The sequence below is a fragment of the Eleutherodactylus coqui genome, chromosome 7 (assembly GCF_035609145.1).
Source record: "Eleutherodactylus coqui strain aEleCoq1 chromosome 7, aEleCoq1.hap1, whole genome shotgun sequence".
Lineage (NCBI taxonomy): Eukaryota > Metazoa > Chordata > Amphibia > Anura > Eleutherodactylidae > Eleutherodactylus > Eleutherodactylus coqui.
Genome location: NC_089843.1, coordinates 34,908,616 through 34,931,486, shown reverse-complemented (window position 1 = coordinate 34,931,486; position 22,871 = coordinate 34,908,616). Strand labels below are relative to the sequence as shown.

The 22,871-nt window shown below is 53.6% G+C and overlaps 1 protein-coding gene across 1 annotated transcript in view; it reads right to left on the bottom strand.

Annotated features, from left to right (window-relative positions):
* ATRN (attractin) overlaps positions 1-22,871 on the bottom strand; it is a 136,406-nt gene that overhangs the window by 86,773 nt on the left and 26,762 nt on the right. The window contains exons 4-12 of the mRNA XM_066572920.1: positions 20,614-20,742; positions 15,631-15,833; positions 13,904-14,072; positions 13,456-13,540; positions 10,974-11,217; positions 10,094-10,277; positions 9,704-9,858; positions 2,117-2,201; positions 1,360-1,633 (exon numbers count right to left, since the gene is read on the bottom strand). Coding sequence (XP_066429017.1) covers positions 1,360-1,633; positions 2,117-2,201; positions 9,704-9,858; positions 10,094-10,277; positions 10,974-11,217; positions 13,456-13,540; positions 13,904-14,072; positions 15,631-15,833; positions 20,614-20,742 — 1,528 coding nt within the window. The remainder of the gene's footprint in view (positions 1-1,359; positions 1,634-2,116; positions 2,202-9,703; positions 9,859-10,093; positions 10,278-10,973; positions 11,218-13,455; positions 13,541-13,903; positions 14,073-15,630; positions 15,834-20,613; positions 20,743-22,871) is intronic.

Below are 22,871 nucleotides of genomic sequence, written 5' to 3'. Positions count from 1 at the left end.
TCCCCGGCAGAGGGGAGGCAGGGGAGGCGGCGCCCCGGCAGAGGGGAGGCAGGGGAGGCGGCGCCCCGGCAGAGGGGAGGCAGGGGAGGCGGCGCCCCGGCAGAGGGGAGGCAGGGGAGGCGGCGCCCCGGCAGAGGGGAGGCAGGGGAGGCGGCGCCCCGGCAGAGGGGAGGCAGGGGAGGCGGCGCCCCGGCAGAGGGGAGGCAGGGGAGGCGGCGCCCCGGCAGAGGGGAGGCAGGGGAGGCGGCGCCCCGGCAGAGGGGAGGCAGGGGAGGCGGCGCCCCGGCAGAGGGGAGGCAGGGGAGGCGGCGCCCCGGCAGAGGGGAGGCAGGGGAGGCGGCGCCCCGGCAGAGGGAGGCAGGGGAGGCGGCGCCCCGGCAGAGGGGAGGCAGGGGAGGCGGCGCCCCGGCAGAGGGGAGGCAGGGGAGGCGGCGCCCCGGCAGAGGGGAGGCAGGGGAGGCGGCGCCCCGGCAGAGGGGAGGCAGGGGAGGCGGCGCCCCGGCAGAGGGGAGGCAGGGGAGGCGGCGCCCCGGCAGAGGGGAGGCAGGGGAGGCGGCGCCCCGGCAGAGGGGAGGCAGGGGAGGCGGCGCCCCGGCAGAGGGGAGGCAGGGGAGGCGGCGCCCCGGCAGAGGGGAGGCAGGGGAGGCGGCGCCCCGGCAGAGGGGAGGCAGGGGAGGCGGCGCCCCGGCAGAGGGGAGGCAGGGGAGGCGGCGCCCCGGCAGAGGGGAGGCAGGGGAGGCGGCGCCCGGCAGAGGGGAGGCAGGGGAGGCGGCGCCCCGGCAGAGGGGAGGCAGGGGAGGCGGCGCCCCGGCAGAGGGGAGGCAGGGGAGGCGGCGCCCCGGCAGAGGGGAGGCAGGGGAGGCGGCGCCCCGGCAGAGGGGAGGCAGGGGAGGCGGCGCCCCGGCAGAGGGAGGCAGGGGAGGCGGCGCCCCGCAGAGGGAGGCAGGGAGGCGGCGCCCCAGCAGAGGGGAGGCAGGGGAGGCGGCGCCCCAGCAGAGGGGAGGCAGGGGAGGCGGCGCCCAGCAGAGGGGAGGCAGGGGAGGCGGCGCCCCAGCAGAGGGGAGGCAGGGAGGCGGCGCCCCAGCAGAGGGGAGGCAGGGGAGGCGGCGCCCCAGCAGAGGGGAGGCAGGGGAGGCGGCGCCCCAGCAGAGGGGAGGCAGGGGAGGCGGCGCCCCAGCAGAGGGAGGCAGGGAGGCGGCGCCCAGCAGAGGGGAGGCAGGGGAGGCGGCGCCCCAGCAGAGGGGAGGCAGGGGAGGCGGCGCCCCAGCAGAGGGGAGGCAGGGGAGGCGGCGCCCCAGCAGAGGGGAGGCAGCAGCAGGGGGGAGGGGAGGCAGCAGCAGGGGGGAGGGGAGGCAGCGCCCCAGCAGAGGGGAGGCAGCGCATGAAGCTATGGACTGTAATAGGGCTCTTACGCGTCACTACGGGACATGAGTGGATGGTCTTGTTTTGTAGCATGGGACTGGCCTGTTCCCAGGAGAGGCACAGAGAGCCATCGCTGTCCCAGACACAACGCACTCCGGGTCCGGCGGACGCACACGACTCAGGCGTTGTAAAAGCCTCGCAGCTCTTGGAGGTGAACATGAGGAGGTCGCTGAGTAAGAGGCTGTTGAAGCCGCCAAAAACAAACATTGTGCTGGAAAACAGGAAGAGAAGTGATCAGAAGAGCTCAGCCATGATGCAGAAGCAGCATTACTGTCACAGGTCGGAGTAATAACTGTTACTGCAGTACTATAACATGCCCTGTAGTGGGCATCACAGGGGGGACATCTGTTCTTCAATAGCCTCTACGCAGAGACAGGAGTGCATGGAGTTACAGGTCCGCAGCCTGAGGCTGCACTACTGAGGCACTGCGATCCCAAGGTGACGCAGAGCTGGCAGAAAGACATCATGTAGCGCCATAAGACACAACTATAACCGCGGGCGGCCTCGGCAGTATGCAGCCATCTCTGGGGATGCACGGTGAAGGGACATCTACATTTTTTCAGTAGTGCAGCCTTTGGGACTAATAAGCGGTTGGAACACGGCATTACCGTACACTGAAGCTGATCACAGGGTGGCCGGGTCGGCGGCGGAGGACCAAGCGGCAGAAATGAAGATTAGGCTTTTAGAACCTTACCCATTTTTCAAGACGGCAGTGTGACCAAAGCGATTAACATCGTGGTCCAGCGTGGGAGGTGGCAGGACGTGCCAGGTATCACAAGCTAGACAGAAGAGGAGAAAAAACACACATTACAGGGTAAAATGGTATAAACTATCCCATAATCCAACATCTGATACTCCAGAAAGTCTGACAATCCGAATGAAAAACAATGCACCACCTATTAATCTATGAGAACAGGTAGGTAGGTAGCCGGCTGGTGGAGACATGGCGGTGCGGGTAGGTTCACGGTCAGCATCTCAGTGGTGCCCATGAGGGTCCTTCAGCACCAGGTTACCCGTCCTCAATGAAATCTGCTTATATACGGTGTTCTCCAGCCTGTAAGCAGGAATGGCTGATGTATACAGAGCTGTAGAGCCGTAGCCACCATGTGGGTTAGCCAGGATTATGGCTTCTCCTGGTGATACGTGGCTAATTACTGTTCAATATAACAGGCAGATATTTTTCTTCCAGCACAAATCAGAAAGACTGAAAACCCCCAAAGGGTCTAATTGTACTGCAATGGGGTATTTACCAACATATTCTGCAGGGTGGTACATGTGCCACCCTCACTCATACCACCCCGTGCCTAGTATCCATTTCCCCTATGCAATTCCTAATTCCACTTGCATTGAGCTAAACTGCAGTACCAGACAGTGCCAATGGACAGGAGTGGCGCTGTTGCTGGAGTGGGGGGTGAAGGGAGCAGCAGATCTTCTTGTAATGGGATACAAATCTCCAATAACCTTGTGATGGCCAAAATATATATTGAAGAAGTAAAAAGACACTTCTTGTGCGAGGAGGATCTGCAGCCAAATGGAAGCTGCCTTCCGTGCACAGAACCGGACCATCAGGACCGCACATTCCCTACAGCCCCAGCACAGCGCAGGACCATCAGGACCGCACATTCCCTACAGCCCCAGCACAGCGCAGGACCATCAGGACCGCACATTCCCTACAGCCCCAGCACAGCGCAGGACCATCAGGACCGCACATTCCCTACAGCCCCAGCACAGCGCAGGACCATCAGGACCGCACATTCCCTACAGCCCCAGCACAGCCCTGGACCATCAGGACCGCACATTCCCTACAGCCCCAGCACAGCCCTGGACCATCAGGACCGTACATTCCCTATAGCCCCAGCACAGCCCTGGACCATCAGGACCGCACATTCCCTACAGCCCCAGCACAGCGCAGGACCATCAGGACCGCACATTCCCTACAGCCCCAGCACAGCCCTGGACCATCAGGACCGCACATTCCCTACAGCCCCAGCACAGCCCTGGACCATCAGGACCGCACATTCCCTACAGCCCCAGCACAGCCCTGGACCATCAGGACCGCACATTCCCTACAGCCCCAGCACAGCCCTGGACCATCAGGACCGCACATTCCCTACAGCCCCAGCACAGCGCAGGACCATCAGGACCGCACATTCCCTACAGCCCCAGCACAGCGCAGGACCATCAGGACCGCACATTCCCTACAGCCCCAGCACAGCCCTGGACCATCAGGACCGCACATTCCCTACAGCCCCAGCACAGCCCTGGACCATCAGGACCGCACATTCCCTACAGCCCCAGCACAGCCCTGGACCATCAGGACCGCACATTCCCTACAGCCCCAGCACAGCGCAGGACCATCAGGACCGCACATTCCCTACAGCCCCAGCACAGCGCAGGACCATCAGGACCGCACATTCCCTACAGCCCCAGCACAGCGCAGGACCATCAGGACCGCACATTCCCTACAGCCCCAGCACAGCCCTGGACCATCAGGACCGCACATTCCCTACAGCCCCAGCACAGCCCTGGACCATCAGGACCGTACATTCCCTATAGCCCCACCACAGCCCTGGACCATCAGGACCGCACATTCCCTACAGCCCCAGCACAGCCCTGGACCATCAGGACCGCACATTCCCTATAGCCCCAGCACAGCCCTGGACCATCAGGACCGCACATTCCCTACAGCCCCAGCACAGCGCAGGACCATCAGGACCGCACATTCCCTACAGCCCCAGCACAGCCCTGGACCATCAGGACCGCACATTCCCTACAGCCCCAGCACAGCCCTGGACCATCAGGACCGCACATTCCCTACAGCCCCAGCACAGCGCAGGACCATCAGGACCGCACATTCCCTACGGCCCCAGCACAGCGCAGGACCATCAGGACTGCACATTCCCTACGGCCCCAACACAGCGCAGGACCATCAGGACCGCACATTCCCTGTAGCCCCAGCACAGCGCAGGACCATCAGGACCGCACATTCCCTACAGCCCCACCACGGCACCGGACCATCAGGACCGTACATTCCCTACAGCTCCAGCACAGCGCAGGACCATCAGGACCGCACATTCCCTACAGCCCCAGCACAGCGCAGAACCATCAGGACCGCACATTCCCTACAGCCCCAGCACAGCGCAGGACCATCAGGACCGCACATTCCCTACGGCCCCAGCACAGCGCAGGACCATCAGGACCGCACATTCCCTGTAGCCCCAGCACAGCGCAGGACCATCAGGACCGCACATTCCCTGTAGCCCCAGCACAGCGCAGGACCATCAGGACCGCACATTCCCTACAGCCCCACCACAGCACCGGACCATCAGGACTGTACATTCCCTACAGCTCCAGCACAGCGCAGGACCATCAGGACCGCACATTCCCTACAGCCCCAGCACAGCCCTGGACCATCAGGACCGCACATTCCCTACAGCCCCACCACAGCACCGGACCATCAGGACTGTACATTCCCTACAGCTCCAGCACAGCGCAGGACCATCAGGACCGCACATTCCCTACAGCCCCACCACAGCACCGGACCATCAGGACCGTACATTCCCTACAGCTCCAGCACAGCGCAGGACCATCAGGACCGCACATTCCCTACAGCCCCAGCACAGCGCAGAACCATCAGGACCGCACATTCCCTACAGCCCCAGCACAGCGCAGGACCATCAGGACCGCACATTCCCAACAGCTCCAGCACAGCGCAGGACCATCAGGACTGCACATTCCCTACGGCCCCAGCACAGCGCAGGACCATCAGGACCGCACATTCCCTACAGCCCCAGCACAGCGCAGGACCATCAGGACTGCACATTCCCTACGGCCCCAGCACAGCGCAGGACCATCAGGACCGCACATTCCCTACAGCCCCAGCACAGCGCAGGACCATCAGGACTGCACATTCCCTACGGCCCCAGCACAGCGCAGGACCATCAGGACCGCACATTCCCTACAGCCCCAGCACAGCGCAGGACCATCAGGACTGCACATTCCCTACGGCCCCAGCACAGCGCAGGACCATCAGGACCGCACATTCCCTACAGCCCCAGCACAGCGCAGGACCATCAGGACTGCACATTCCCTACGGCCCCAGCACAGCGCAGGACCATCAGGACCGCACATTCCCTACAGCCCCAGCACAGCGCAGGACCATCAGGACTGCACATTCCCTACGGCCCCAGCACAGCGCAGGACCATCAGGACCGCACATTCCCTACAGCCCCAGCACAGCGCAGGACCATCAGGACTGCACATTCCCTACGGCCCCAGCACAGCGCAGGACCATCAGGACCGCACATTCCCTATAGCCCCAGCACAGAACAGCCCCATCAGTACCGTACATTCCCTATAGCCCCATCAGTACCGTACATTACCTATAGCCCCATCAGTACCGTACATTACCTATAGCCCCAGCACAGCCCCAGCACAGCCCCATCAGTACTGTACATTCCCTATAGCCCCAGCACAGCCCCATCAGTACCATACATTCCCTAGAGCCCTAGCACAGTACCGAACCATCAGGACCGTACATTCCCTATAGCCCTAGCACAGGACAGGACCATCAGTACCACACATTCCCTATAGTACCAGCACAGCCCCATCAGTACCGTACATTACCTATAGCCCCAGCACAGACCCGGACCATCAGGACCGCACATTCCCTATAGCCCCAGCACAGCCCTGGACCATCAGGACCGCACATTCCCTATAGACCCAGCACAGCCCTGGACCATCAGGACCGCACATTCCCTATAGCCCCAGCACAGCCCTGGACCATCAGGACCGCACATTCCCTACAGCCCCAGCACAGCCCTGGACCATCAGGACCACACATTCCCTATAGCCCCAGCACAGCCCTGGACCATCAGGACCACACATTCCCTATAGCCCCAGCACAGCCCTGGACCATCAGGACCGCACATTCCCTATAGCCCCAGCACAGCCCTGGACCATCAGGACCACACATTCCCTATAGCCCCAGCACAGCCCTGGACCATCAGGACCGCACATTCTCTATAGCCCCAGCACAGCCCTGGGCCATCAGGACCGCACATTCCCTATAGCCCCAGCACAGCCCTGGACCATCAGGACCGCACATTCCCTATAGCCTTAGCACAGGACAGGACCATCAGGACCGCACATTCCCTACAGCCCCAGCACAGCCCTGGACCATCAGGACCGCACATTCCCTATAGCCCCAGCACAGCGCAGGACCATCAGGACCGCACATTCCCTGTAGCCCCAGCACAGCCCTGGACCATCAGGACCGCACATTCCCTATAGCCCCAGCACAGCCCTTCACCATCAGGACCGCACATTCCCTATAGCCCCAGCACAGCCCTGTACCGTCAGGACCGCACATTCCCTATAGCCCCAGAACAGCCCTGGACCATCAGGACCGCACATTCCCTACAGCCCCAGCACAGCCCTGGACCATCAGGACCGCACATTCCCTATAGCCCCAGCACAGCCCTGGACCATCAGGACCGCACATTCCCTACAGCCCCAGCACAGCCCTGGACCATCAGGACCGCACATTCCCTACAGCCCCAGAATAGGCCTGGACCATCAGGACCGCACATTCCCTATAGCCCCAGCACAGCCCTGGACCATCAGGACCGCACATTCCCTATAGCCCCAGCACAGCCCTGGACCATCAGGACCGCACATTCCCTATAGCCGAGTCCCGCGTAGGAGCATCAGTGATATAATGGGGGGGATACATGGGTATCAGTGGGTGGGGGGCTATGGCATAGGAAACTTGTTACTGGAGCAGATTCTTTCTGCATGTGACTGCTTTTAATTTTTACTCTTTACGTGAAAAATGATCAACTGTTAAAAGGTTAATTGTGGAGTCGAGCAGAGATCGCCAGAGTATAATGTTGGATCATGTGGCGTTGCCCGCTGCAGGTTTTATGGCTCCTCTGGGTACCATGATGGGCACAGTTATGTAATATCAGTAACTAATGGTGACCTGTAAACTGCCTAATTGTTGTGGTAACATTGTATCCCGGGGGCTTCCCTCCTTATTAGGGGATGTCTATTATTAATGTATAGATTTTATAATCCTGTATTAGTACGCACATCTTTATAAAATCTATACATTAATAATAGACATCCCCTAATAAGGAGGGAAGCCCCCGGGATACAATGTTACCACAACAATTAGGCAGTTTACAGGTCACCATTAGTTACTGATATTACATAACTGTGCCCATCATGGTACCCAGAGGAGCCATAAAACCTGCAGCGGGCAATGCCACATGATCCAAAATGATACTCTGGAGGTCTCTGCTCGACTCCACAATTAAAAATAATCAATAATCAGCAGATTATCATGAAGAGCAAAAACTAAGAGCAGTCACATGCAGAAAAGGATCTGCTCCAGTAACAGGCTGCCTATCCCATAACCCCCCACCTACTGATACCCATGTATCCCCCCGGGTGCACGGAGGCAGCAGGAGTCCCGTGTGGGTAATGTGCAGGACTAGTACATAACAGGAATCCGTAATGTGGGACATGTGATAATCCAGCACCTATTAGGGTCCATGGATCCTGAAGTAGAGGGAGGTTACTGCCCCTTCATGCTCATTCTACCCCAAGTAGGAGAAACAACCGAGCAGCCAGTCACTGCAGAGCACATTTCAGCTTTAAACCCGTGGCCCAGTTGGTGGCACGCTATCAGGCCACACCCACCTGCAGCGCCCTCCAACCACATGATGTACCAGCCAAGTTGTGCAGCCGTTGACCACCGCGGATTGGCGTGGTTTCCCCTACATGAGCTTCTGGACCATATGTCCTTTCCCTTTCCCCCACCACAGACCTTTATGCCTCCTTAGGGTAGGGGTACTCATCTGGCAGTCTGGGGTCTGAACAGAAACAAACCCCGCCAGCTGTGCGGACCCCACTAACCTGCTATCATAGATACCTGAAGGAACAACCACCGAGTCCGGCATACAAGGCGCTGGCCATGACGTTACATGCAGCAGCACCCAGAAGAGAAGACGACCCGGAGGGACAATATTTTTTTTTGTGTAGCCCGGGATTTGAATTCATTCAGGGGTTTGACCTGGAGCCCAAATTTGAGGGGGTTTGGTATATGATTTAGGGGGCTGGACTCTTAATTAAAGGGGTTATTCAGTGTTAGAACAACACGATTGCTTTCTTCAAAAAACAGCACCACATCTGTCCACAGGTTGAGTCTGGTATTGCAGCGCAGCTCCACTGAAATGAATGGGACTGCGAAGTAATACAACACACAACCTGTGACCAGGAGTGGCACTGTTTTCGAAGTAATTATGATTTTCTAATCCTTAACAGCGCTTTTAATTAGGGGTCTGGTTTGCCCACTAAGAAATCATAACACCACTTGATGTAAACAGTTCTACAGAGTCTTAAAATGTTAGAGTAACTAAAAACTTTTTACAAACTTTAGACGTGCTACAACAGGTCCAAGGCTTACATCTGTGTGCGTCTGGGTGCCGAGACCCGATCGTGTTAAAATGAGCAGGGCAGAAGTGCTGATGTAGGCGCTGGGTCCGTTGGGCTGCTCCATCGTTGTGTGCAGGCTCCGTAGAAAGTGTAATGGGAGTCTGCACACCGTAAGCAGTGACAGCTGAAGGGGCACGGCACTCGCATCAGGACTTCCGCCGTTCACTTTAGAAATTGGTGGTCGTCTCAGCATCCAGATCCCCACAGATCAAAACATCTGTCTGTTATTAGAGCAGGAGTTTGGAAAAAGTTGACTTACTTTTTCATTTTCCCATTGGTTTTCGGCTTAGGCCTCCACACAGCGGCCGCAGACCCAGGTAGGTTTAGACACGGTTTACCCGTCTGAGTACCGCTGCATTCACACAGATTGTCACAGCATTTCTGCAACCATTCACCCCAATGTGGTTCGCAAAAATCCATATACATAATGCAGAAACAACCGCATTCATATGTATAGGGCAGATAGTTGCAGACATTCGTCACATGTACCCTTACCCAGAAATGTCCTACAGCAGTGTTCCCCAACTCCGTTCCTCAGGGACTCCAACAGGTCATGTTTTCAGGATCTCTTCAGTATTGCCCAGGTGATGTAATTATTGTCGGTGCCTCAGACATTGCCACAGGTGTACTTACCATAGGATATCCTGAAAACATGACTTGTGGGGGTCCCCGAGGACTGGAGTTGGGGACCCCTGTTCTACAGTATCCACTCATCCTGAACACCATGCCAGTTGTTAGTAACAACCCATCAGTTAGATGATGAAGAGTAGTCTGCACTCACCAATGTCATACGCCATGAAGTCCTTAGAGAAACACTTGGCTCCGTAACTCATGGAAGTGTCATTGTGAGTGTTCCCTCCAAACACCAGCATAGCGCCGCTGACGATCACCGCCGTGTGCAGGTAGCGGAAAAACTTGCTGCCTTTTAGGATTATCCTGGATTGTGGATAGAAAAGATAAATAAATAAAGTAATGAAATACGGCAGCGGACTAAATCTGACTTTATATTTAAACCCTTCGCTCCTGGGACATATTCTGTGAACCATTAATAATGTCTGTTTCGGATGCTATAGACATTAGATGTATTGGTACACTACATGTTCCTGCCACCAGAGGGAGCTGTAATACAGAGTATGATTGATGCAGGCGACTCCACTGCCGCAGCACTCACCACATCCTCGTGTCCACCTCGTATTTGTACAGGTCATCAGCGAGGCGATATTTGTTTGCAGTGAAGGCCTTGTATCCACCATGGATATAGATGGATCGGGTATTTTCATCATAAGCACTGCTGTGGCCGTAGCCCCCTTGGACTAAAGCCCCCTGAGTCTTAACGATGTCCCAAATGTTGGTTCCTGGGAAAAAACAAGGAGATAAAGAAATAAACATTACAAAATTGCTCCGGTCTGGTTTTGTGAAATCAACACTGCTCTGGCCCATCAGCGGGGTAAAGCCACGTAGACGGCAGCACATGGGTTAACAGTCCAGACAGCGCTGTCAGCACTCATCACTCGTCTGGATAGTTTGTTACAGTGTATCAGTGCCAGTAGATTGTATCACTAGTTCACCGAGGACGGTCTAGACTGGACACAATTAACCACCACTCAGCTCCGAAAAGTATTAGTCTGAATGCAAACCAGAATGTTGCAATTCACTGTCAGCAAGCAGAGATTTTACAAATAGTGAGGAACAAAAGTTATTAAAAAGTTGGTTTTCCAGGCAGTTGTTACAGAAGACCTATGCTCAGGATAGGTGCACAATTAATCAGCTGTTCCAGTGCCCGCTAACAGCGCCACAACAAGCAGGGTACGGAGCAGAAGCAGATGGCGCTCTGACCCATGTGTAGTGGCCGGTGCTGGTAATTGCAAGTGTAGTTCTCATTAATATAAATTACCAAAGTTGGCCACTACACAGCGGTCAGAGCATCAACTTCCTCTCCATACCCTGTGTATTTTGGCAGAAACAGCTGATCAGTCAGGGCCCCTATGTTGAGTAGAGGCCATCAATAACAACTGCCTGGACAACCCCTTTAACGAGGGCTCCTAACTCACCCAAGTTATATCTCTGGACGCTGCTGATGTAGCCAAATAGGGGGCAGTGGCCAAAGAACACCAGCATGACGGTACTATTATCCTTCAGGGTGACGATGTGAGCTGAGTGCCCCACCACAGCAAACTGCTCGTTGGCGTTCGGTAAGAGCTGGATCCAGGACGAGTTCTGGACGTGGAAGACCCACAGCTGGTTGGAGACGTTCCCTGTGGAGTCGATCTTGCCCCCGTACATGTACATCTTATCCTAGGAGGAAAGACAGAAAAGGGACTATAATGCCTATGCAACAACACTAAGCCATTAAAGGGTTACTCCCACCGCAGAACGTTATCTACTGTATAGCGGAGAAGGGGCTGATCATTCAGGGTCTGACTGCTGGGAACCCTGAAATCCGGAAGGTTCAGCCCCAGTGCCTCTTGAAGTATGGGCAGCACAAGAGGCACATGCATGCTGCTACTCCACTCGCTTCAATGAGACCACCGGAGTGTTGAGCACTGCAACTTGGCAACCTCTGGTGGTCCCACTGAAGTGAAAGCGTGTCCTGCACAGCCCACACTGCGGGATGCACCAGGGCTAGACTCTCAGGATCGGTGGTCGTACAAGCGGTTGACCCCCCAGCGATCAGTCACGTATCCCCCAGCGATCAGTCACGTATCCCCCAGCGATCAGTCACGTATCCCCCAGCGATCAGTCACGTATCCCCCAGCGATCAGTCACGTATCCCCCAGCGATCAGTCACGTATCCCCCAGCGATCAGTCACGTATCCCCCAGCGATCAGTCACGTATCCCCCAGCGATCAGTCACGTATCCCCCAGCGATCAGTCACGTATCCCCCAGCGATCAGTCACGTATCCCCTATACCATGCATGGCGTGAACAACCCCCCTGAAGGACAAAGCAGCGCTCTGCATTTTCATCCACATCTTCCGAGGGACAAAACTTGATTTCAGACAACACAAAACTTGTTTTTCATCCAATCACAAAAAGTAGCAGATTTTTCCCCTAAAAGAACCATTTTCAGGCACGTATAATAGAAGTCAAATAGATTTTTAGGGTACACAAATATTTTTTGAGTTTTGTTTCTTATGGAGCTCACTGACAGCTCAGCTTTCCTTCTGTGGGGGCGTATGATTACAGCAATACCAAATCTATAGAAAGTTTTATTAGTTTTGCACAATAAAAAAAACAAAACTTTATTTTAAGAAACGGGAACAAAAAATTCAGACACCCTTTTATTCCTAAAGGTTTCCTTAGGAAGAGTTATGCCAAGATATAAAGTTATTCCCTATTCAAAGAATAGGGGGTAACTTTATGATTAGCAGCCGGACTACTGGGGCCCCCCACCGATCCCCAGAACAGGGGTCCCTGCATGACAGAAGCAGAGGTCGCACAGCTGCAACGGGGATCCATTCATTTCAGTTAGAGCAACAGAAATTGCTAAGCATTTGTCTGGTGGCCCCACCGATATGAATGGAGCAGCATGAGTACATGTTCCCCCATCCACCCAGGACCCCAGCAATCATCAAGCTGCCCCCTATGGTGGCACAACCCCAGTAATGCTGCATACAAATCTGCATCCGACCTCCAATATGGTTTTCACTGTCCGGCTCCATTATTGGAGCTGAACACGATGAGCAGTGGACGTGCGGGGTACGATGCATGCAGGACCCCACTGACTAATACTTCTGTATTGCAGTGTATTACTGCTATCAGGCATCGTGTTAGGCCCTATATGATGCAAGGCCCCTGAGTGCCAAGACATTACTTTGACAGCCCGCAATTACATCTAAGGGCTAAAAGGGGCTTTCCAGGCTACTTTTAGGACAGCAGTTGATCGGCTGGTGCCGAAATTCAAGACCCGGCCGAGCAGCTGTTCATGCACCTTTTACCAGCAAAGCACAAGGTACGGAGTGGAAGCCGATGGCTCTGACCCCTCCAACCTCATTTAGTGGCCGACAACTCTTGATGATTTTAATAGAAATTGTGCCTGCAATTACCAGCACTGGCCACTACACAGGGGTCGGAGCTATTGGTTCTACTCCGCATCATATGTTTTGCTGGTGACAGTGGGCACCTGAGTAGCTGATCAGTCGCCGGCTGTGGACCCCCTCTGATCAACTATTGGTGACCTATCCTGAGGATCGGTCATCAATAAAAACAGCCAGGAAACCCTCTAACTGTTCGGTACCTGCGGTGTAAGGCAGCTGTCACCAGCAAGTGACGCCGCGGCGATGACCGATAGGAAGAGAAATCCCACATTATATGGAGTGGGAGATACTTCCACTGACTGCTGCTAACAAATGTGCATTAAATGGGGTGCTGCAGCATTTTAGGGGTCTTCGTCAGAAATAATCAGGGTGCGATTAACCCCTTCATTATTGGAGTAGTAAGGGCTAGGCGGCAACTCCTCTCAGAAGACTGTAGACAACCATAGTCACCCATGCTGTGTATAGCCCATTACTCAGGAGACGGCATGAAGCTCACCTTGTATAACGCCAAGGAGTGCCCGTAGCGGACGACAACGGAGTTCGCAGAGACGTTCAGCCACTCGTGAGAGACCAGGTCGTACCTGTACAAGACACAACCCAGTCACTGCTGAACCCCACAAATCACCACAAGGCAGATTACTGACTTATTCTGCACGCCACATGTAACATGGAGCCATCACTGTATAACTTCATGGATACTTTGTATTTAAGTTGCTTATGACATAAGATCTCTGCTTGCTGTGACTGAAAGAAACAGGTCTGTGCTCACACAGCTGAAGGTTTGTTACACAGCAGCAGGACCCATTACCTACAGCTGGGTGGTCATCAGAGGTTGAACAGACAACAATGTTCACATTCACTGACTGGAAGCAGAGATCTTGAGAACTCTGAAGCCACAAAAGATCTCAATTTCCTAGAGAAATGTTAACAAATGTGGTTCTCACGCCATAACCATCTGGTGATTGGAATGGTTGAACATGTAGCCTCCCACGATCCACATGACGTCATCCAGCACCACCGCCTTGTGGGAGGCTCGGCCCTGTTTGGGGATGGAGGACTCTTCCCACGTCCAGAAGGACTGGTTGGCCGGGACCGGGATGGAGCAGCCGGGACCTTAAGGAGAAAGGACAGAAATTACTTAGTGGGTACTGATGTCTGAGGTAGTAGTATAGACGAACGGACGGCATGCTGGGGAGTATGGGAAGGGGGGAACCCCAACTACATGTGATCTGGATTATGGTTTTCTCCAGCAGGTTTCGGGGTATTTTGTAGCTTCCAAATTGTATAGTGTGCACACGTCATCGAGCAGATTAGACACAAGCTATCAGTCTCATATCCAAAATGGCTCTGGAGAGGAACACCCAGACAGCCCCTTTTATTGTAAAGCATAACACCTGCCCTTTTATGGGCGTGCAACAGATTACATCAGTATCATATAGGATTCTTATTTGTCGGATCATATAGAATCCCCCCTTCTTCCTGCCCACCTTCTCTCAAGTCCAATGTATAAGCAAGTCTTTGTCTTACAAACATGTGCTCAAAACTGAAACTGAAAGTAGATATCTCTTTGTTCAAGAAGATTCTGTGTGGGGGATGGGGAGGACTGGGAAAACACTCAAGATGAACTCAAGCAATAACATATAACACTGTGATTTAACGCTTTCCTTATGCAGCAGAGTTTCACATTAGGCTGAAGTCACAAAACACACATAATACGTCTAGTTTAGTACAAATCGATAGACATTTTACACTGACTAATCATCATGTCTATCACACATGGCAGGCTGCACAGGGGCACTAAGACAACTTACAGGGGTTGTCCAGGACTTGGGGGATTTATCTTCTATTCCTGACCTATCCTGTAGGTCATAGATAATGATGGGCAGGGGTCCGCTTCTCTGGACTCCCACCAACTACTCACTGGGCTGCAGCGGCATGGTTTGGTAGTGCAGGTACAACTCCTATTGAATTCAATGCTGGCTACCGGGGCACTACCAACCCAAGCTGCTGCAGACAGGGCAGTGCAATCGCTTTCCTGGGATGTCTGTACTGACCTCAGTGCAGGAAATCAGCTGATCGGCGGGGATCCAAAAAGGTAGAACCCTGAAGATCATCTACCCATCACCTAACCTAATGGAAGGACATTAATGGGAGGGGGGAGTCGTGTAAACAGGGAGTCCTTCTTGTCTAGTCACTTATATGTGCAGTCATCGCTGACCACAGCATACTAGGGGTTAAACAGCTGGGATCGGCGTTCTCTGATCCCAGCCGTTACAGCACACAACGCTTTGCATGGCACAGGGTCCATATATGTACGGCGTTTTGCACAGAGGTGCTATAATGGATTTCTTATGAATATTATAAAAGACAGAGGGGTCTGGCTGTAGGGATCACCACTGACAGCAGTCACTCATCATAACCTGACGGACAGTAGTCGCTGACCAGGCTGCTCTCCGAGTGGTAGGATTACTATCCGCATTGTTACACAAGTTGTCAGTCTGTGCGGTGTCGGCCTAACCCAGGATCATTCAGCCAGATTACATCCAGGAGGGGAATCAGCGGCCAGACAGCGACCCGCCGCCGACACGGCTAATCCTCACACATGTAACAGGAGATTAGCTGCTCCTCGAAGTTCAGCTTGGATTACCGCATGTGTAAGTCATCCGCTCACCCTGCCAGCCGTCCTTACAGTCGCAGCTCCTGGTGTCGCTCACATTGCAGACTCCGCGGTCGGGGAAGCCACAGTTGTCCCGGCAGTAGGGGACGTCGCAGGACTCGCCCTTCCATTGCTCGTGGCATTCGCAGTAGACGTCGCTGCCGTTCCTCGGCACGCAGATCCCTCGCCCGGAGCAGTTGTTGGGACACGTGTTTATGCTGTAATATAGCAGTATGGTTAGACAGGACCGCCCCGCTCCAGGACCGCAGAACTATGGGACTAGATCTGGCCTATTAAACTGGGTGCCCCAGGACTTTTGGTATGCTTACCAAACCCCAGGATAATAGCTGATTGACAGGGAGTGCTCCCCAAGATCCTCAGCGGTCAGCTGACTGCCAGGCCTGCTGTCAGTACCGAAGCAGACAGCGCCATCCATACGGCAGCAGGCCAGTGTAGTATTGCAGGCACAGCTCCCACAGAATTAAGTGGTAGCCGAGCCTGCACTACCAAACCAGGCCACTACAATGTTGACAGCACTATCTGCTTCCAGCTCTGTCTGTACTGACAGCAGGCCTGGTTATGGCCTGATTGTTGGGGATCCTGAGTGATGGACCCCCTCCGAACAACTACTGATGACTTATTCCAAGGATAGCCCAACAATAGTTGATTGTGGGGATCCGTCACTGGATCTGTCAACCGACCGTGTGAACACAAACGTACGGCTCATGTACACAGCCGGAGGCATAGATCAGTGGTTACTGCATGTATACACCTGTATTTGGTGGGCAGTGATCATTTTTTATTCTATAAACTCCCCCCTCCAGTCTGCAGCCAATCAGCGAACAGCGAACACACACAACTAAGTATTAGCTGCATTCTTACACAATTCCAGACTTTAACCCCTTCCAATCCAGGGTCAGCCTTCAACCAACATTAAAATTACCCGGCATCGCTCAGACACCGGACGAGGGGCGACACGCAGAATAACCTGTGACATCGGAGCGCTGTGCTGTATACTGTACATACGCAGAACAACCTGTGACATCAGAGCGCTGTGCTGTATACTGTACATATGCAGAACAACCTGTGACATCAGAGCACTGTGCTGTATACTGTACATACGCAGAACAACCTGTGACATCAGAGCACTGTGCTGTATACTGTACATACGCAGAACAACCTGTGACATCAGAGCACTGTGCTGTATACTGTACATACGCAGAACAACCTGTGACATCGGAGCGCTGTGCTGTATACCGTACATACGCAGAACAACCTGTGACATCGGAGCGCTGTGCTGTATACCGTACATACATACGCAGAACAACCTGTGACATCAGAGCGCTGTGCTGTATACCGTACATACATACGCAGAACAACCTGTGACATCAGAGCGCTGTGCTGTATACCGTACATACATACGCAGAACAACCTGTGACATCAGAGCGCTGTGCTGTATACCGTACATACATACGCAGAACAACCTGTGACATCAGAGCGCTGTGCTGTATACCGTACATACATACGCAGAACAACCTGTGACATCAGAGCGCTGTGCTGTATACTGTACATACATACGCAGAACAACCTGTGACATCAGAGCGCTGTGCTGTATACCGTACATACATACGCAGAACAACCTGTGACATCGGAGCGCTGTGCTGTATACCGTACATACATACGCAGAACCTGTGACATCAGAGCGCTGTGCTGTATACCGTACATACATACGCAGAACCTGTGACATCAGAGCGCTGTGCTGTATACCGTACATACATACGCAGAACAACCTGTGACATCAGAGCGCTGTGCTGTATACCATACATACATACGCAGAACCTGTGACATCGGAGCACTGTGCTGTATACCGTACATACATACGCAGAACAACCTGTGACATCAGAGCGCTGTGCTGTATACCGTACATACATACGCAGAACAACCTGTGACATCAGAGCGCTGTGCTGTATACCGTACATACATACGCAGAACAACCTGTGACATCAGAGCGCTGTGCTGTATACCGTACATACATACGCAGAACAACCTGTGACATCAGAGCACTGTGCTGTATACTGTACATACGCAGAACAACCTGTGACATCAGAGCGCTGTGCTGTATACTGTACATACATACGCAGAACAACCTGTGACATCAGAGCGCTGTGCTGTATACCGTACATACGCAGAACAACCTGTGACATCAGAGCACTGTGCTGTATACTGTACATACGCAGAACAACCTGTGACATCAGAGCACTGTGCTGTATACTGTACATACGCAGAACAACCTGTGACATCAGAGCGCTGTGCTGTATACCGTACATATGCAAAACAGGCTCTGGCAGGTTAGACGCACGCGTCGGCCCTCATCTGACATCGGAGCGCTGTGCTGTATACCGTACATACGCAGAACAACCTGTGACATCAGAGCACTGTGCTGTATACTGTACATACGCAGAACAACCTGTGACATCAGAGCGCTGTGCTGTATACTGTACATACATACGCAGAACAACCTGTGACATCAGAGCGCTGTGCTGTATACTGTACATACATACGCAGAACAACCTGTGACATCAGAGCGCTGTGCTGTATACCGTACATACATACGCAGAACAACCTGTGACATCAGAGCGCTGTGCTGTATACTGTACATACGCAGAACAACCTGTGACATCAGAGCGCTGTGCTGTATACTGTACATACATACGCAGAACAACCTGTGACATCAGAGCGCTGTGCTGTATACTGTACATACATACGCAGAACAACCTGTGACATCAGAGCGCTGTGCTGTATACCGTACATACATACGCAGAACAACCTGTGACATCAGAGCGCTGTGCTGTATACTGTACATACGCAGAACAACCTGTGACATCAGAGCGCTGTGCTGTATACCGTACATACATACGCAGAACAACCTGTGACATCAGAGCACTGTGCTGTATACTGTACATACGCAGAACAACCTGTGACATCAGAGCGCTGTGCTGTATACTGTACATACATACGCAGAACAACCTGTGACATCAGAGCGCTGTGCTGTATACCGTACATACATACGCAGAACAACCTGTGACATCAGAGCGCTGTGCTGTATACCGTACATACATACGCAGAACAACCTGTGACATCAGAGCGCTGTGCTGTATACCGTACATACATACGCAGAACAACCTGTGACATCAGAGCGCTGTGCTGTATACCGTACATATGCAAAACAGGCTCTGGCAGGTTAGACGCACGCGTCGGCCCTCATCTGACATCGGAGCGCTGTGCTGTATACCGTACATACGCAGAACAGCCCCTGGCAGGTTAGACGCACGACGCGGCCCTCATCTGACATCAGAGCGCTGTGCTTTATACCGTACATACGCAGAACTGCCCCTGGCAGGTTAGACGCGCGGGTCGGCCCTCATCTGACATCAGAGCGCTGTGCTGTATACCATACATACGCAAAACAGCCCCTGGCAGGTTAGACGCACACGTCGGCCCTCATCTGACATCGGAGCGCTGTATACCATACATACGCAGAACAGCCCCTGGCAGGTTAGACGCACACGTCGGCCCTCATCTGACATCGGAGCTACGCAGCGAGGGCAGACCCTGGATTGGAAAGTTTAATCTTCAAAGAAATTGCTAATAAAATCATGAAGACGGGTCATTTTTATGTGTTTGTTGAGTAATTCCAAGGAATCTACAATGTGTTTTCTCACCCAAAATAAGGAGCTGGGGAGTGTGCGGGCGGAAGGGGGATTGGAGTGGGAAGAGGTAATGGGTACAGCCCAAAACATGGGAGACATTTTTATTAATGTGTGTAAAAACCACACATTAAAAATCCCCCAACGCAGATTAAACGGGTTCAGGCCGGGCGTATCACACACAAGATATAGGCACTTGGTAAGGGATGAAGACCCCCATGTGAACGAGCCCTAAGGCCAGCGATACGCGACTATTCCGGGGACAGTTAAACATCTGTATTATGGACGGGGCCCAGCGTGGTCAGGCGGGGACACAGGGCCATATTAGGGACACACAAATGCAGCCAGAAGCCTCCCACATGTCACCAGACTGCCTAAGGCGGAAAACAGGGGGGGGGGGGGGGTAAAACCTGCAGAATGTACTGCAAGACCCAAGTGTAAAACATGAGAATCGTGCCAAACGAGACTTGTGTGTCTGTGGCTCCCTACCCAAGGACAGGGCGACACTCAGCGCCCCCTCCGTTTACTACAAATCCCCTTTGAAATGGTAAGTAGTTTTGCAATCTTGCAGATAAAGGGCCATTCTACCCACATGGCATCAAACAGTCTGAAAGCCAGGCCACTTACAGTACAACTGTGACCTAAAGGGGTGTAAGAAGATGTCCCTCTCTTCATACACCCTATTAGGACATACGGACACCTTAGAGCAGACGCGTCTGCTTGGGACCCCCTACTGTGTTCCAGAACAGAGAGCCTCCAATCCCAACGAGCCTTCTTCCATCCTGTAATGCCTTATTTGACCTGGAGGGGCCGCTGCACTGGAATCAGACTGGCAGCAGCTTTCCCCCACAAAGCCAGCTGTTTTTCAGGGTATTGAGAACAGGATTTGGGACGACCAGCCGTTCAGTACAGACCCTGCATTCTCACAGTGGTTGTGCAACGCGGCACATTACCTTTAAGAGAGGGACGTGCCGGCACACCTGTCCGCATCAGCGGTAAGATACTTATCCCATGCCGGCTTAGGCTACTTAGTGTCGGCATTGTCTATGCTTCTACCTGAGAGACAGAGGAACGGCTGCATGCAGAATCATCTAATGAGCACAATGGTAAATAAATGGCATCGCGGGCTGCAGAAAAGCTCATCTTCTATCCGAAGGAACACACTGCAAGCCCAGTCTGCTGCACTGAAAGGGGTCATGTGTGACCCCATCAGCGTATCCTGAAGTAGGAACCAAAATACAGCCTGTCCTGTTAGGTGACAGTAAGTGTTGTCATAGTCCCAGAGTGTTACCTGTAGCTGATATTAAATCCTGTCAGGTTGTAGGCCGCATCACTGAAGAAATGTAAGAGGGCAAACCCAGAAGTGATGGAGACCTCCGGGACGGACTCGTTGCCGTCAGACTCCGGAACAATGAGTCCGCTGAAAACAACAACAGATGTGAAAACATTTTAGACGCTACGCCAAAAATTCTAAAACCAGAATGTTAACTATCTGCACTATCGATCACGCGGGCGCGGGGTGATGGCAGGTTACACCCAACCTGTTCACAGACATAAAGATGATTTTACACGGAAAGATTTTTTTAAAACAATAAATGGCTGATTGTATAAACGACCGACCGACCCACCGACCGACCCACCGACCGACCCACCCACCGACCCACCCACCGACCCACCCGACCGACCCACCGACCGACCCACCCACCCGACCGACCCACCCACCCGACCGACCCACCCGACCGACCCACCCACCGACCCACCCGACCGACCCACCCGACCGACCCACCCGACCGACCCACCCGACCGACCCACCCGACCGACCCACCCGACCGACCCACCCGACCGACCCACCGACCGACCGACCCACCCACCCACCGACCCACCCACCCACCGACCCACCGACCGACCCACCGACCGACCCACCCACCGACCCACCGACCGACCCACCCACCGACCGACCCACCCACCGACCGACCCACCCACCGACCCACCCACCGACCGACCCACCCACCGACCGACCCACCCACCGACCCACCCACCGACCGACCCACCCACCGACCGACCCACCGACCCACCGACCGACCCACCGACCGACCCACCGACCGACCCACCGACCGACCCACCGACCGACCCACCGACCGACCCACCGATCGACCCACCGACCGACCCACCGCTCATCGTTTACTCCCCGCTCACCAACTGCTAATCGCTCAGTTTAATCACCGATCCTTCGCTTATCCAGGGACGTGCGTACGACTTCTCTGCCCGTACACGATGATCTGTGTTGGCGCAGCGCTGCCGCAGTCATGATGCCACTTTGTTACATAAGATTCTATATAAAACCAGATTCTCCAAATTTATAGTACGTTTTTACTGCAATATGACCAAACTGTGCAAATGGCAATCCGACAGACGGCACGGTAAACGGCTCGAGCATCGGCCTCCGGAGATACGCAGTCAGCTGTTTGTGGCCGTGTACACACTTATAAATGACTCCTGGAGTCTCAGGTGGCATCAGACACCAAGAGCAGCTGGCACAGGCGGGTAACAGGAGTACAGCTGGCCACCCTCCAGTATACACCACAACGCAACAAGCACTTAGCTATGCAAATACAGGAAGGTGAGAGCCAGCGGTCACAAACAATCCGAACACCACTAGTAACATGTTTACATACAAGACGGGGCAGAGGAAGAGGTCAGGGTCACACAATGATCAGCAAGAATGGAAACTGTCTACTGTAACATACTGCCCCCCCATGTACAAGAATGCAACCACTATAATACTGCCCCCCCCATGTACAAGAATGCAACCACTATAATACTGCCCCCCCCCCATGTACAAGAATGCAACCACTATAATACTGCCCCCCCCATGTACAAGAATGCAACCACTATAATACTGCCCCCCCCATGTACAAGAATGCAACCACTATAATACTGCCCCCCCCCATGTACAAGAATGCAACCACTATAATACTGCCCCCCCCATGAACAAGAATGCAACCACTATAATACTGCCCCCCATGTACAAGAATACAACCACTATAATACTGCCCCCCCATGTACAAGACTGCAACCACTATAATACTGCCCCCCTATGTACAAGACTGCAACCACTATAATACTGCCCCCCCATGTACAAGAATATAACTACAGTAATACTGCCCCCCCATGTACAAGAATGCAACCACTATAATACTGCCCCCCCATGTACAAGAATATAACTACTGTAATACTGCCCCTATGTACAAGAATATAACTACTATAATACTGCCCCCTATGTACAAGAATATAACTACAGTAATACTGCCCCCCCATGTACAAGAATGCATCCACTATAATACTGCCCCCCCATGTACAAGAATATAACTACTGTAATACTGCCCCTATGTACAAGAATATAACTACTATAATACTGCCCCCTATGTACAAGAATATAACTACTATAATACTGCCCCTATGTACAAGAATATAACTACTATAATACTGCCCCCTATGTACAAGAATATAACTACTATAATACTGCTCCCTATGTACAAGAATATAACT